At 36.1% G+C, this 15,351-nt stretch overlaps 1 protein-coding gene across 1 annotated transcript in view; it reads right to left on the bottom strand.

Annotated features, from left to right (window-relative positions):
• Nucleotides 1-14,517, bottom strand: part of etnppl (ethanolamine-phosphate phospho-lyase) — a 29,037-nt gene extending 14,520 nt beyond the window's left edge. The window contains exons 1-6 of the mRNA XM_067399902.1: nucleotides 14,397-14,517; nucleotides 13,734-13,852; nucleotides 10,177-10,336; nucleotides 9,654-9,728; nucleotides 9,128-9,221; nucleotides 3,859-3,975 (exon numbers count right to left, since the gene is read on the bottom strand). Coding sequence (XP_067256003.1) covers nucleotides 3,859-3,975; nucleotides 9,128-9,221; nucleotides 9,654-9,728; nucleotides 10,177-10,336; nucleotides 13,734-13,852; nucleotides 14,397-14,455 — 624 coding nt within the window. The 5' untranslated portion in view covers nucleotides 14,456-14,517. The remainder of the gene's footprint in view (nucleotides 1-3,858; nucleotides 3,976-9,127; nucleotides 9,222-9,653; nucleotides 9,729-10,176; nucleotides 10,337-13,733; nucleotides 13,853-14,396) is intronic.
• Between the last annotated feature and the right edge of the window lie 834 nt (nucleotides 14,518-15,351).

The following is a 15,351-nucleotide window of genomic DNA, read 5'->3' as shown; positions in this document are numbered from 1 at the left end:
GGAGGGCACGTTGATGTTGTACTGGTCCTGGTGCTCTTGGATGCACGCTTGCATGCGAGTGGCGCAGCGTATGGAAAGCTGGATGAACTTCTCAAGGCCGATGTTATCCTCGCATGCAGCGAGATGCAGCCGTACCCGAGTATTCAATCCTTGCCGGTAGGTGGTGATAAGCGCTTGTTCATTCCATCCGCTGATTGCAGCAAGCGTTCTGAACTGTAAAGTATAGTCATAGATAGACATAGATCCTTGTTTAAGATTATAAAGTTTCTCATCAGCAGACGAATCAGTGATGGGTTTCCCAAACACCTCCCGGAAGTGAGAGATGAACGCTGAAAATGATTGCGTAACTGCACCCTGTTGGGACCAGATGGAATCAGCCCACATTAACGCTTTACCGCTGAGTTGAGAGATGAAAAAGGCAATTTTAGATGTATCACTCGGGTACAGGTGCAGCTGCATCTCCAGGACCAGTGTGCATTGCAGCAGAAATCCGCTGCAATCCTCCGCCGATCCTGAGTAGGGCGCCGGTTTGGCCATGGGACTGGCGTACGGAGGCAGTGAAGGAGGAATGTTGACTGTGCTACCGGTGTCCGCTGGTGCAGGTGAATGAACTGGATCAGGAGCGCATCCACCAGCTCCTGAAATGGATCCGGGAGGCTCATGCTGGGTTGACTGTATTGGTTCCGGTCTTCTGTTACAGTACACTGGAGACGGACACAGACGTAATAGGTAATGTAGAGTTTATTGAACCACAGCAGAGCAAATGGATGAAACAGGTGAGTGAACAGATACTTGGGATTCGTGGAGTAGATATGAATGAGATAATTACTGTCCTTTCTTTTGTAGTTGGAGTAATGCTGAAGACTGGAGATCGCTGGAGAACAATGGAGTTGGTGTAAACACACACACACAGCAGACGAGGAACACAATGGGAAGGAGACACGCTGGAGACAGGTAAGTATATGAAGAGTAGTCCTTGAGTTAAGCATCACACTGGGTATATGCGAACGAGACCGGACAAGTAGTGCTGTGTGTGTGTGTGCTTTATACTGGTGATGATGAGTGAGGTAATGAGGTGCAGGTGGCGGTGATCAGTACTCGGGAGATGGCGTGCGTTGTGATTGGTGGAGGTTGGAACCTGACGTGTCTGTGACATCATAAAGATAATAAATGATATTCGCCTAAACACAGATACAGGTAAATTATCAGTGCTGGTTCTACTTGACCTCAGTGCTGCGTTTGACACTGTCGATCACAACATTCTTCTTGACAGGCTCGAAAACTGGGTTGGGCTTTCTGGGATGGTCCTTAAATGGTTCAGGTCATACTTAGAAGGGAGAGGTTATTATGTGAGTATCGGTGACCATAAGTCTGAGTGGACATTAGGGCTGCACGATTAATCGCATGCTATTCTCACACGCATTTCGTCAGTAAAGCCGGTTCCCTGATTACCGCTAAATCGCCATCACCTGCTTTCAAATGGAGCGCCTTTTAATAGACAGAGCCGTAGTTCACAGAGAAGCCACGCAATATCGCGTTCATTATCGCAGACGATTCATCTGCGATATGAACGCGATATTGAGTGGCTTTTCAGTGATCTACGGCTCTGTCTATTAAATGACGCTTCATTTGAAAGCAGGTGATGGCGATTTAGCGGTAATCAGGGAACCGGCTTTACTGACGAAATGCGCGTGAGAATAGCATGCGATTAATCGTGCAGCCCTAGTGGACATCCATGACATGCGGAGTCCCTCAAGGTTCAATACTTGCACCCCTCCTGTTCAACCTATATATGCTTCCACTGAGCCAAATAATGAGAAAGAACCAAATTGCATATCACAGCTATGCAGATGACACCCAGATTTACCTAGCCCTATCACCCAACGACTACAGCCCCAATGACTCCCTGTGTCAATGCATTGATGAAATTAAAAATTGGATGTGCCTAAACTTCCTTCAGTTAAACAAAGACAAAACTGAAGTCATTGTGTTTGGAAACAAAGATGAAGTTCTCAAAGTGAACATGTACCTTCACTCTAGGGGTCAAACAACTAAAAATCAAGTCAGGAATCTTGGTGTGATTTTGGAGTCAGACCTGAGTTTCAGTAGCCATGTAAAGACAATAACTAAATCAGCATATTATCATCTCAAAAATATTGCAAGAATTAGATGCTTTGTCTCCAGTCAAGACTTAGAGAAACTTGTTCATGCTTTCATCACCAGCAGGGTGGATTATTGTAATGGGCTCCTCACTGGTCTTCCCAAAAAGACCATAAGACAGCTGCAGCTCGTACAGAACGCTGCTGCCAGGATTCTGAGCAGAACCCGAAAACATGAACACATCACACCAGTCCTCAGGTCCTTGCACTGGCTTCCAGTTGCATTTAGAATTGATTTTAAAGTACTGTTGCTTGTTTATAAATCACTCAATGGCCTAGGACCTCAATACATTGCAGATATGCTCATAGAATATAAACCTAACAGATCACTCCGATCATCAGGATCAAGTCACTTAAAAATACCAAGGGTTCACTCAAAGCAAGTAGAGTCTGCTTTTAGCTGTTACGCCAGCCGCAGCTGGAACCAGCTTCCAGAAGAGATCAGGTGTGCTCCAACAGTAGCCACATTCAAATCCAGACTCAAAACACATCTTTTTACCTATGCATTTGCTGATTGAGCACTGTGCTATGTCCGAACTGTTTGCACTTTATTTTATACGTATTATCTTTTTATTCTTTAAATTCTTTTCCTGTTTTTATTTCATTTTTAATGTATTTTTTTATGTTTTATGTAACATCATGATTCTGACTTTTAATGCATTTTAAATCCAAATAGCAAAATTATCTGTTTTTACTGTTATTTCTATTCCTTATGTTCTATTTTTATTCTTCTTCTTTATGTAAAGCACTTTGAATTACCATTGTGTATGAAATGTGCTATACAAATAAAATTGCCTTGCTTTGCCTTGCCTTAAAATATAAATTTAATAAAACATGTTAAACAAAAACAGCTTTTTATCTAAAAAAATTAGCTTTCAGTAAGATTTTGTTTGGGCACAGAACCTAATTTTCGCCATTCGATGCAAGAAAAGCTCCACTATACAGTGGTTGGATTTGTGATTTGCAGTAAAGTGGAGTTTTTCTCTCTCAAATATTTACACACACACACACACGCGCGGATTTGTGATTTGCAGTACAGTACAGTAGAGTTTTTCTCTCTCAAATATTTACACATCATACTCTGACATCCATACCAACACACCCACACAATTACAGCTGCATGATTTATCCAATTGGCTTTATAATATGCAGAAGCAGAAAACAGGAACAAAGTGAGCATTTGCTTTATAGGCCAAACTTGAGAAAATGGCACCAAAAATATTACATTCTTAAGCTTTGCCAACAGAATGAAAGACTGAATCATTTTAATGTTAAATGGCCCTGAGATTATTTTTTTTTTTTTTGATGGGTTTCAATTGGGACATTTTTGTGTACATAGTGTAAAATAGATTTGTTAAAGGAAATTTGGGAGAAACAGTAAAATTCCACTAAAAAATACATACTTGTGCCAAAATGTATTGGCATTAACATAGGCAAAATGATAAAAAAAAATAAAAAAAAGTCCATACAGGGACACACAAGGGTTAATGTAATCACATAACTGGGGACTTAAGATGCCAATTGATTATATTTGTAAAGTAATTCACACAATTATCACAAATTATGCAAATTAAGAATTGAATTTTAAAAAGAAAGGTATTCAGTAATGAACCAACTCTTTACTGACTGTTTAAAGGTACAGTCAGTAAAGAATGCTGATTTCTGTTTATGTTAAAAAACTTTGATGGACATTTCTCACCTTACGTCCCTTTTCATGGGCCTGTTCGATTACATCTTTGACATTTTCAGCATAGGCAGTAGCAGGGTCTGGGTGGTCCTCACGATATTTGCCTCTATAAATGTCTGGACTGAGAGCCTAAGGAATTATAACATTTATGAAAAGTTAGTCAGTTTATAGTGCAGAAATAAATCTCTTCACTGGGTTGGTAAATTTAAATACAAGCTGTACATTTATACTTTTATTCTGCAGAATTTCATTTATCTATTGGTATCATTCAAAAATATTTTATTTTGGTGTAATTTATAAATTGAATTGCAAAAAAAATATGAAAAAGTCCTGCACCAATTTGTATATTAAATATATTTTCTGGGAACGTAGATTCAGTTTACATAACATGAAAAAACAAAAGGAATCCCCACACCAGGTAAATTAAAATTCCAAGATTTGAGAAAAAATATTTGACTGAAGATTAGAATGTAACAACAAAATACAAAAAAAACAAACAAAAAAAAAAACATCAGGACCTTCAAGAGTCTAAATCCATCCCGTAGTTGCACCACAGTCGGTATAGACCAAACGGTCTTTAATGGTTAGTCCTCTTAGAGTGAACAAAAAGATGTTAATCAGTAAATAAATTCTTACCAGCGTTGAATGACTACTCATTGAAACTCCCTTTTGACCCTTCAGTGAAGAGAGTTTCAAGGACTAGTCATTCTTAAAGTACTACGTTATACTACATCCCCATTTGTGCTGAAAAAAAAGAACATAATAACAATAATAAAAGGGTATATGCTATCAGTTGATAGTGTTCGTAAGAATTTATTTACTGACTTGACTCTTTTTGTTCACTTTGCAACTTTTGTTGTTTGTTGCTGGAGCATGTGCCAAGAATTACTTCAGCCATGTGGATGGGATTCGCATCCATTACCCATTCATTGTATAATCATTTAACCAGCATTTTACCAGTTGTGTTAATTATTTGGTGTTTTCAATTAGTGTCTTGAACAATGCATAATTCATTTATGTTGTAAAGATTTGAGCACTGAAGATAGACCAAGATGGAGTGAAAGGTTTGTTTTTTCTTTTGGTGCACAGTCACTTTTTTGTTAGTGCACTTTTGTATTTTGTTGTCACTTTAAATGAGAATCTTCCGTAAAATACTTTTCTCAATGGATCTTGGACTTTGAATTTGTTTGGTGTGCAGATTCCTTTCTTTTTTAAATCGAATTGCAAACATAATGACTTTTGTTTTCCCCCCAAACACTGCTCCATTTACCATTTGTCAAGTCAAGTCACCTTTATTATATAGCACTTTTTACAATGCAGATTGTGTCAAAGCTTTACAGTGTTAACAGGAAAATATTTTTAGCTGTACAGCAGCTCTAGAAGAAAATGGTGTCATTGGCCAGCTGACGTAAGTTTAGTATTGATTCATTCCACTGTAAAAATCATTTGTTATTAATTTAGTTAACTAAACTAAACTAAACTTAAACTAAGTTAACAGCTCTGGAGAAAACAGTGATGTCATCGTGTAGCTCATTTCAGTTTGCATACAATGGTGTCAATAGAGTACCTCAGGGATGACGTGTTTTTGTCACTCCAGTCTCACGGCAATTCGTACATATTTTACGAGGTGGCTAAATCGTATGAATTCATACGACCTCACTCGTACTAATTCATACGTTTTTTGCTAAATCGTATGTATTTTACGAGTTGACAAATTCGTATGAATTCATACGAATGACCTACCCCAAACCCCGCCCCTAAACCTAACCGTCACTGGGGTTTAGACAAATCGTACGAATTCGCACGAGTGAGGTCGTATGAATTTATACGAAATAGCCACCTCGTAGAATAAGTACGAATTGGTCGTGAGATAGCGTTGGTTTTTGTAGGCAAAACCCAGAAGCGAGTTAGCATTTTAGGACTTTGGTTCCATCGCTGTAAAGTCTATGGGTTTTTTTGAAATTCACGTTTTGATTTATGACATAAAACACACCAGTTATAACCCGTTCGTGATTTTTTTTTTTTAAACCTTTATTGTTGCTAACAAATTGCTAAAAGGGACTACTTCCTTTGGCAGGGACTTTAGACATCATCATGACAAACAGGACATTTGGACAGCATTTCTCATAAAAAAGTGGATAAGTATTCATACACAGCGCAGATCATAATCAGCGAGCATGTTTTTAAATAAAGTTGTTTTTTAAAATAAAGTTTGAGGAAGCTTGCTGGTGGTTTTGATCCGTAACCATGGTGTGCTGTAGTCTGGTGGTTTATAGCCTACTGTTAGCTTTTTATATCTGACGACTTTATTTAGGCTTCAAAATGTATAAATGTCATGTTAACTTGTAAAGATTATCTTGATAGACCAAACGTGTAAGTGTCATAACCCTTTGTTAAACACAGAGCTTATTTTTTTGCAATTTTCCAAAAGTCTATGGGAAAAATGCATAGGCTTTCGATCGAGCATATGCATAGGCTTTTACGCCGCTAACTTCAGGGGTTGGCCTACAAAAATACGTCATCCCTGAGGTACTCTATGCAGGCAGATCAAAAACATTGTTGAATATCAAGTGTCAATCAGACAGTCCCGCCTCAAACTTATGCCATTGGTTGAGCCAGTGTTACTCAGATTAGATACTCTAACACAGAGCAATGCATTACACCAGTGTTTACACTTCAGCCTATGAAAAGATTACTATTCTCTGCATATTAAGTTAGGATAGGATAAAGTATTTCACACTGAAAATATGACACATCAACTTCATTATATGTTTTTTTTTTCAGGATATCAACTATAAACATAATATAAATATTTAGATCAATATTTAGTAATATCAGTATTTAGATAAAAAAACAACAGCGTTGGTACTCTGTATCCAATTCACAATATAAGGGAGTATAAGGACAGGGCAGTAAGATGAACCTGAGCTTAACCCTTTCTACAACATGCTGGCTGTAAACAAAATAATGTTATGGGTTGTCTCATCACTATTTGTGGAAAGGTATCTCAATGCCATAGCAAGGATTACATTCAAGTCACAAGCCCCCTAGATTTACTGTACGTGACTTTAAGCATTCAGTTAACATTAGAGGCCTGAAAAGAAAGACCAAGCGTCTTTAAAGAGGCATTCCATAAAAAATACATGCTAAGTGGTTACGTATGCTGATGTGGCTCACTAACTTGTAACACAATACTGTCTTATCACCACAGTCAGAGTTCCTTACAATAAGGTGATGATTGAGAGGCTAGTTCACACACACACACATACTACACAATCAGCCACAGCCCCATTGGTGTCAATTTATGGATTCCAAACTTATTGTTACCCTGCATTCCAGTTTTAAAATTTTTCAAGGTATTTATTTAACAAATGACATGACATTTTACAACCTCAACTAACCTTGCAGTCATATAAAAAGGTCAAAATTCAATTAAATCCAATTCACATTTATTTGTATAGCGCTGTTCACAATACACATCTACATTACAATTTAGAGTTATTTGTTATCAGAGGTTTCTTATATGTCCTGAAAATGGAGACAGAGAACAGAGAAAAAAAGATAAAATAATTTTCTAGGAAAATTATAAAGGTTTATGCCAAACTACACGAGGTTCCCTTTCCCTTTCGAGGCACTGTGTCCTTCTTAGGCCAATGGGGAATGCCTCCGGCATGACCGGCATCTAAAGCATGTGTCAAAACCTGACAATAACAGCCTTATGATGTCACTACTGGTGTGACCGGAGTATAAAGAGGCGTCTATAGTACACGTCATCCTCTTTCTTGTCGCCAGGAGCCGTTTGTTTTTGACATGTTGGAGGCAGTTATGGCAGTGAAAGCTTTTTTTGATTGGCCATGATCAGCCAATCGATGGTGGCAATGGTGGCTACTGAAAGGCATCTCTGGGTGAACGTGACAGACATCAGGGAGAAAGAGAGAAACTTTCTCCTCAATGCGCCGGTTGAGACAGTGGTCTGGATATTCAGAGAGGCAAATGCACTGTCTGCAGCCTTCAAGACCTATACATCATGGCAATCCTCTGAGTGTTACTAGGTCTCTTCTCGTGAAACCTCCTCTCATCAGGGGTGCGTCCCCTGTAGTGACCGGCAGGATTTATTTTTATCCTTGGCCATATTCCTTTTAAGGTATTCTTTGAATACCAGGCCCTGAGCTAAGCTGCCTGTTGATATGTGGCCCTAGAGAATAGATTCATGATGACCGCTGGCACGCAACTTTTAGGATGGGGAACTGTGACTCCGGATTATCTCTGTTGAGTCAGTGACTTGTGTCAGTCATACAGCATTTATTCCTTCAGAATGGTGGAGTGGGAATTTGTTCACCATTAGTGTCCTAGAACACAGTGCAAGTTCCCATTCTAAAAGGAAAATCTCGGATTACAAATGTAACCTTGGTTCCCTTAGAAGGGGAACAAGAAACTGCGTCTCATTGCCATGCTTCAGGTATGCCTGCCCACATCTCCTTCTCGAGAAGAAGTGGATGATGTGTACTATAGGCACCCTTTTACAAGCACCAGTGGTGACATCGTAGGCTGTCATCAGCTAGTGTTATTGTCATACCGGAGGCATTCCTATTAGCGTCCTAGGATGCAATGTCTCTTTCCCCTTCTCAGGAAACTAAGGTTACATTTGTAACCCCAGACATTTTCAGCACTGAATAACGCATTTCTATGGACAAAAATGCATCTAATTTTTTTTTTTTTTTTGGATATTATGAGTGAATAATGACTATTTAGTTGTTTCAGTTTATTTGCCTAGTAATAGGCAATAACATTTTTAGTTTTAAACAAGTTTTGATAGATTCATAAAATATGTGTGTTCTCTCTTTATTATGACACAGGTAGTCTAATAAATTTAGCACTGTATGTTTTCATAGCATTCCATTGGCACATTTGTTTGAAGTACATTGGGCAGGACGTGCAATAATGTGTTTTCTGTCCAAAAAAAATTTTAATCGAAAAAATAATTGACCAACTAACCGATTATCAAAATAATCGTAGGTTGCAGCCCTAATATATATATATATATATATATATATATATATATATATATATATATATATATATATATATATATATATATATATATATATATAATGTATAAAATGCATTCGAAAAATAGAAAGAGACATTAGAAGTCTGGCTACACATTTTTCGTTTGGCCATCTCTGAAATGTTTTGACTTCAAGCATAGTGTCTGAGCACTATGTGCATGTGACCATTTGTCAAATCCAATATGTCAAATGTCTCATGTTGCAACACTCACCACGTGCACATGTTGGCTCGCCTCTGCACCAGCCATCTGATGAAACTTATATGGACTGATATCAATGAGCGATGACACATGACCATGGTAGGCACTGCAGGAGAAACACACTGAATGCAAAACTCACAAGAATCAACGTAACAAAGTTTCACCATGTTTGAGAGGGCTTGAGTTATCTTATCTTCTAATGATTTTTTTGCTTATGTGAGTGAAAAGTGGCCCAGAAACAAAACAATGCAGCAATAAATCACATGCTACATTTCTGAACGGATATGGCCTTCATTCAAATAAACCCAAAGACGAGTTGATGCTTTCTTTTTGCACAGCACTGGTTTTGAATACCAAGATGCTGACTATGTATATCCATATGCAAAACAATATGAATGTTCTCCACAGTATGTCCAGATACAAGACTTAAGATAAAGTTAATATTTAAGCTATGAACTTCACGCTTCTAAGAACTTGGTTACTGTTTAGATCCCAGTGCAAAGGAAGAGGAGACACAGCCAGTGTGCTGTTGACTTACTTCTCCAGTGTGATGATGTCTTTGTGGCCGGTGTACTGCCGAGCCAACCTTAGGGCCAGATCATTTGCCTCGGACCTATATGTAAAATTGGAAAAGTTGATCACGGGTTTAACTGCTTTTAACACTGAAAAGTGCTACCTAGCCATCCAACATAAAAGCTGTCTGTACAGTCCGGTTAGTAATAATATCTCAATGCATGTGTAGGTATTATTAAAGACATGTCTGTAAAACCTGTTTCAAACTGGGTGTGTTTTCAAGCATGCAGAAAACTCCATGTGCATGTACAGTATACGCTGAACAGGGCAGCGTTTCCCAAAAGCATTGTAAGCCTAAGTTGATAGTAGCTCCATTGGTTTCAATCATCTTAAGCTTACAATTCTTTTGGGAAACGCTGCCCAGAACAGTACACAAAATATATGTCTCTTCTGTTTACAAAAATGCAGTAACTTCTTCATTACTGCATTCCCCTGGTGCAAACATGTGGTATATAGTCTATTCAGACTGTCTGAGCTCACAGACCTACCCTGAGTTGACAAAGTAGCACACAGAGAGCTTTTCAGGAAGGGTGGCTTGGAGACGCTGAGCATACAGGACCAGATTGTCATGTAGAAAGCGAGAGTTGGTGTTGAGAAGCTCCATTTGCTTTGTTCCTGCTTCAACCACATCTGGGTGGCAATGGCCCACTGGAGAAAAACACAGAAAGAGCAGGTGAATAATTAGGGATGAATGTATTAGCACATATAATTGCACTCAGGTAGACATGTAATAATGGCAATGAACTCAGAAGTACTTTATGAAACCAGATCATTTCAAATATTTTTTAAATCAATGAGTCCTTACAAAAAATGAGTATAAGTTCATTTTATTAAGTATACTTAAGTAAAGTTCAAGTATATCTTTAGTATACTTTATGTTGTAAGTGTACTATTTCAGTGCTACTTGGGACTAAATTGGCTCACGTTTTAGTGTATAAAAGTACACTTTTAAGTATACTTTAAGTGTGACAGTAATACACTTTGAGTACACAACTAGTTTACAACTACATTTTTCATTTGTTCTGCAACTATACTACTTATAGGTATACTGATATAAATACTTAAATAAAACATTATTTAGTTTATGAAAGTACTATTTGATGTATACTCTCAGAAAACTACAAGTTTAGTACTTTTATACTGCAAGTAAGTAGTAAGTTCTCTTTAAGTGACCTTAACATCATACTTATAGTTTACTATATATAAATATAAATTTTTGCACTTTGCACCCCAAAGCTGACTTGTTACTATATAAACTTGAACATGTTAAGTTTATAAGACAGTATGTCAATCTACTAAAATGAACTATTTTAATTTAATTATGTCTTTCTATCTGTGCCTTGAAATTTGGAATGGCATTGCTGTGTACAGGGAAATCAGTAACCTCTCAGATTTCATCAAAAATATCTTAATTTGTGTTTCGAAGATGAACAAAGGTCATACAGGTTTGGAACGACATGAGGGTGAGTAATTAATGACAGAAATTTCATTTTTGGGGTGAACTAACCCTTTAAGTTATGAATCAGGACATCTGCTTATTTCAATGGCTCTGAAAATGCATGCTGATTAGAGTGAAAATGATAAAGATAAATGAACATTTTTCTTTTAATTTATCTTCAGACAGAAATCTTTATTCAGAACTGATGCATCATGAAAATCTTTATTCCACACATCATCAAAGCAGCAAAGCAGACAGTTAAATAACTGCAAGGGTACTTGAGTACTTCATTTTGGTACAATGAAGTGTACTTCAGTATAGCATAATCAAGTATTATATTGGGAAATTGGTACATTAATCGAGTTAACTTAAACAGAAACAAAATTGCACTCTTTCTCACAACTTCACTTACAATTTAATTTAGTCATTACAAGTACAAAATACATGACAAAGCAGGTCATGAATGATTTATTCTGAATTAAGTTTTTTATTTCTTATTAAGTTTTAACATCAGCATATGTGGCCTAATGTTGATTACCAGAGGGCAAACATGGTTACACTTTATTTTAAGGTGTCCTTGTTACAGTGTAATTATACATTTAAGTACTGATTAATAATAATTAACTACATATTACATACTACTTATAAAGTTAGGATGAGGGTTTGGTTTAGGGTTAATGGCATATAATAAATGCATAATTTATAGTTATTACTACAATAACTACATGTAACGTGTAACAATGACACTGTACAGTAAAGTGTTACTGACAAAATCTGTAAAACAGAATGCAAAAAAATTTATGGAAAGTGCAAAATTGTATTTTTGAGGTATACTTCTCTAAATGGAGGAATTAAAGTAGTGTAATTCTTGTGGGCCAAGTTTGTCAGGAGTGCTTTATCATTAGTTACCATGTTTACCAGATATATGCCACTTTGCTCTTGGCTTATTTGTCTAGTTCAGGTTTATACATAAAATCTGAAAAGTAAAATTAAAAAAGCAGAATAAAATCTGCTCAGGAGCAGGTAAACTGTGTAGCCTAAGTTACCACGAACAACACTAAAAACCAATCCATCTTCTTAAGCCAGAAAAACTAGTTTGCTCAAACTGCTCAAAAATTCTAAATTACCTGGGTAGCAACTGAAACCTGCTTTGTGCAATATTTTGTAAGGGTGTAACTGACTTTTTTTTTTCAGCTAATCTTTTCCTATAACAACTTATGTAATAAGAGTTTGTGTTGGTTCTATTTCAACATGTATACAATTACTGTTTAAATAATGACAAATGAAATTCAAAGTGTTTATGATATCAGATAGACTATCATCCACAATTTAATGTGATGGTAGTATATCTCAAAACTGGTGTACATTTTTTCTACGTGCTATTTTAGTACCAAATATTTAAATGTAAGAGGTTGTCCAATACTGGCTTCAGGTTATATAATATTTGATTCTAGACACTTACATAGTCAGGAGATTGAGAAAATTCTATTAAACAAGTTGCTTTAAAAACTGCATGAAACTTACTCTTGAAAAATTAACTGATGAAATCCAGAGATGTGAACTTTTCAAAGATTTACATTTTACTTTTAAACACTCAAGACTGGTTAGATACTTTTAAATAAGCAAAAATGTTGATACTGTATTCAAACCTAATTTGCTCTGCACTTTTCACACCCCTGGTTAACTGGCAGTCAATATCTTACATTAGATCTAAGGAATTTGCCATTAGGTGCAATTAGGTTTTGAGGAATTTTGACCAGCTGCACTGTAGGGATCTTTTAAATATTTTACATTTTTAAAGGTTGCTTTGCTTCAGGTGTACAGTTCACAAGTGTTTGGTTCAATCCCTGGTGCATCATTTCTATTCTACTTAGAGTCTAAGTGTAAATAAGTGCATCCCTTGTTGGCAAACGCTATTCACACTAGCTCCACCCACTAATGTCTCGTTGGGCCACTCAAGTTGTTAAAAAAAAAAAAAAAAAAAAAAAAACATGTAGCAAGTGAGGTTCGCAGACCTGACCTTTAATGCGAGTTGGAATCCGCCATTGACAAGCTCACATTTATTTTCAATAAAAATGAAAATAATGTTCTAAAAGTGGAAATAAACTGCGAACGAGTGTTTAATAATATTAAAAGTGTTTATTGGGTAGGGTTAGGGGAAGGTGTAGGGAGGGTTTTTTATTCTCACAATAAGGCAGCATCCATTTAATAATTTTAATAAATATAATCATTTACACTATGATATTATTGCATCCTTTTAATGTACAAAAATACTAAGGTGCAAATAGTATCTGCTAATATAAAGTAGATAGCATCTAATTACTATTTACTCTTATTGTTAAGAACTGATACTTTTACATGGTGTAAATTGAATCTATCGCTATTTTCACCTAGTGTAAATAGCATATTGCTAAGAAAATGCTGCTATTGTCACTTAGTATAAATAGAATATATTATTTTCACTTAGTGTAAATAGAATATATTGCTATTTACACTTGCCTTTTATTTTAGTTTAGTTTTATGTTGATGTGTTTTAGGTGAGGATATTTTCCACAAATCTTCTATACAAATTTACTACAACCACAATTTCCCTTTAAAATTACATACCATGTGCTACGTTGTTTATGCAGTCCAGGTATTTTTCATCTTTTTCATTGTACATGTACTGACCCCTTGCACGCACAATCTTGATAGGGTCATGACTGAAGAACACTTTGCAGGATGGACTACATATGGTGGCAAAAGCAATGAGAAAAAAGAAAGAAAGAAAAAAAAAACAATTAAAAAGACAGAAAGAAAAAACTTGTACCGACTGGCGCATAAACCATTATGTTAAAGAATTTAAGCCATAAAGCATTTGAATTATTAGAGCATGTTTTGTCTTGAGACATGTATTCTGTGAAAGATTTCTGATGAAACATAACACTTGTTGTCAGATCTTCTTTTTATCATGACAAGTGCCAGTATAGACTTTATCCAGCCATAAACATGCAATTATGTAACAAAGTTTCCTTATAGCCTACACTGCATATTTCAAAACTCATTTCAAATGTCTTCTAATATCAATGATGCTTAGCTATTTCTTAGTGAGGAAAAAGACATCCTCTGTGCCACGCTAATTATGTTTCTTTTTTAAAGTACATTTTTAGGCACGTCAAAAAGGTCTACCCCCATTGACACATTTTAACATAAAAATCGGCACATAGGCCAAACAGTTGTCATAATAACTGATATAGTTTGCACCTAATAACTGCAGTAATGTCTCCTTACCCTACATGTTTCTGTCGGAGATCGATAGTCTTCTGCTTATCGAAAGTTTCCGTTGCCATTTCTGTGCCTGTAGGAGCTCACAAACGCGTATGACTGCTACTAGAGGTAGAATATATGTGTGTGCGCGCGCGCGGTAGAGTACTGTCAACTCCATTGATATACGTGTGTGTGAGTGAGTGAGAGAGAGAGAGAGAAACCCTAATGATCATCACGGTCAATATCAGTTTAATCATTATTGCAAAAATGGAACGTTCGCTCCACTCTACATGTAGATTACAGTGATCAAACACTTGGAGAAAACAGATTTTATTTGGCTCCAACAGAATATCACATAACATGAGTTTGAAATGAAGTTTCCAGAGCCATGGACACGCACAACAATACACAATCTTGTGGCAATTAGCAAGTACTTTAAAATGGTACAACAAAAATTAATAGCATATAGCCTACAAGAACTGAGAAATGTGAGAAATAAGAGAGATTTTTACAGTTCAAAAGTTTTAGATCGGTAAGATTTTTTAAAAAGCTTTTTCTTTTTTTTTTTAAGTCTCCTCTGCTCACCAAGGCTGCATTTATATGATCAAAAGTGTCAGTAAAGACATTTACAATTTTAAAAAAGCTTTCTATTTCAGATAAATACTGTTCTTTTGAACTTTTTATTTATCAAAGAATCATGAAAAAATTGTTTAACTGTCCACATTTAATAATAATAATCAGCATATTAGAATGATTTCTGAAGGATCATGTGACACTGAAGACTGGAGTAATAATGATGCTCAAATTTCAGCTTTGCCAACAAGAATAAATTGCATTTTAAAATATATTCAAATAGAAAACGGTTATGTTAAATTGTAAAAAAAAAAAAATAAATAAAATAATAATAGTAATAAATGACATTATTACTGTTTTTGCTGTAATTTGGATCAAATAAATGCAGCCTTCGTGAGCGGAAAAT

Source organism: Chanodichthys erythropterus, chromosome 11 (genome assembly GCF_024489055.1).
Source record: "Chanodichthys erythropterus isolate Z2021 chromosome 11, ASM2448905v1, whole genome shotgun sequence".
In the NCBI taxonomy this organism is placed as follows: Eukaryota; Metazoa; Chordata; class Actinopteri; order Cypriniformes; family Xenocyprididae; genus Chanodichthys; species Chanodichthys erythropterus.
The sequence above is the reverse complement of the archived record's forward strand: the minus strand, read 5'-3'. Positions and strand labels throughout refer to the sequence as shown.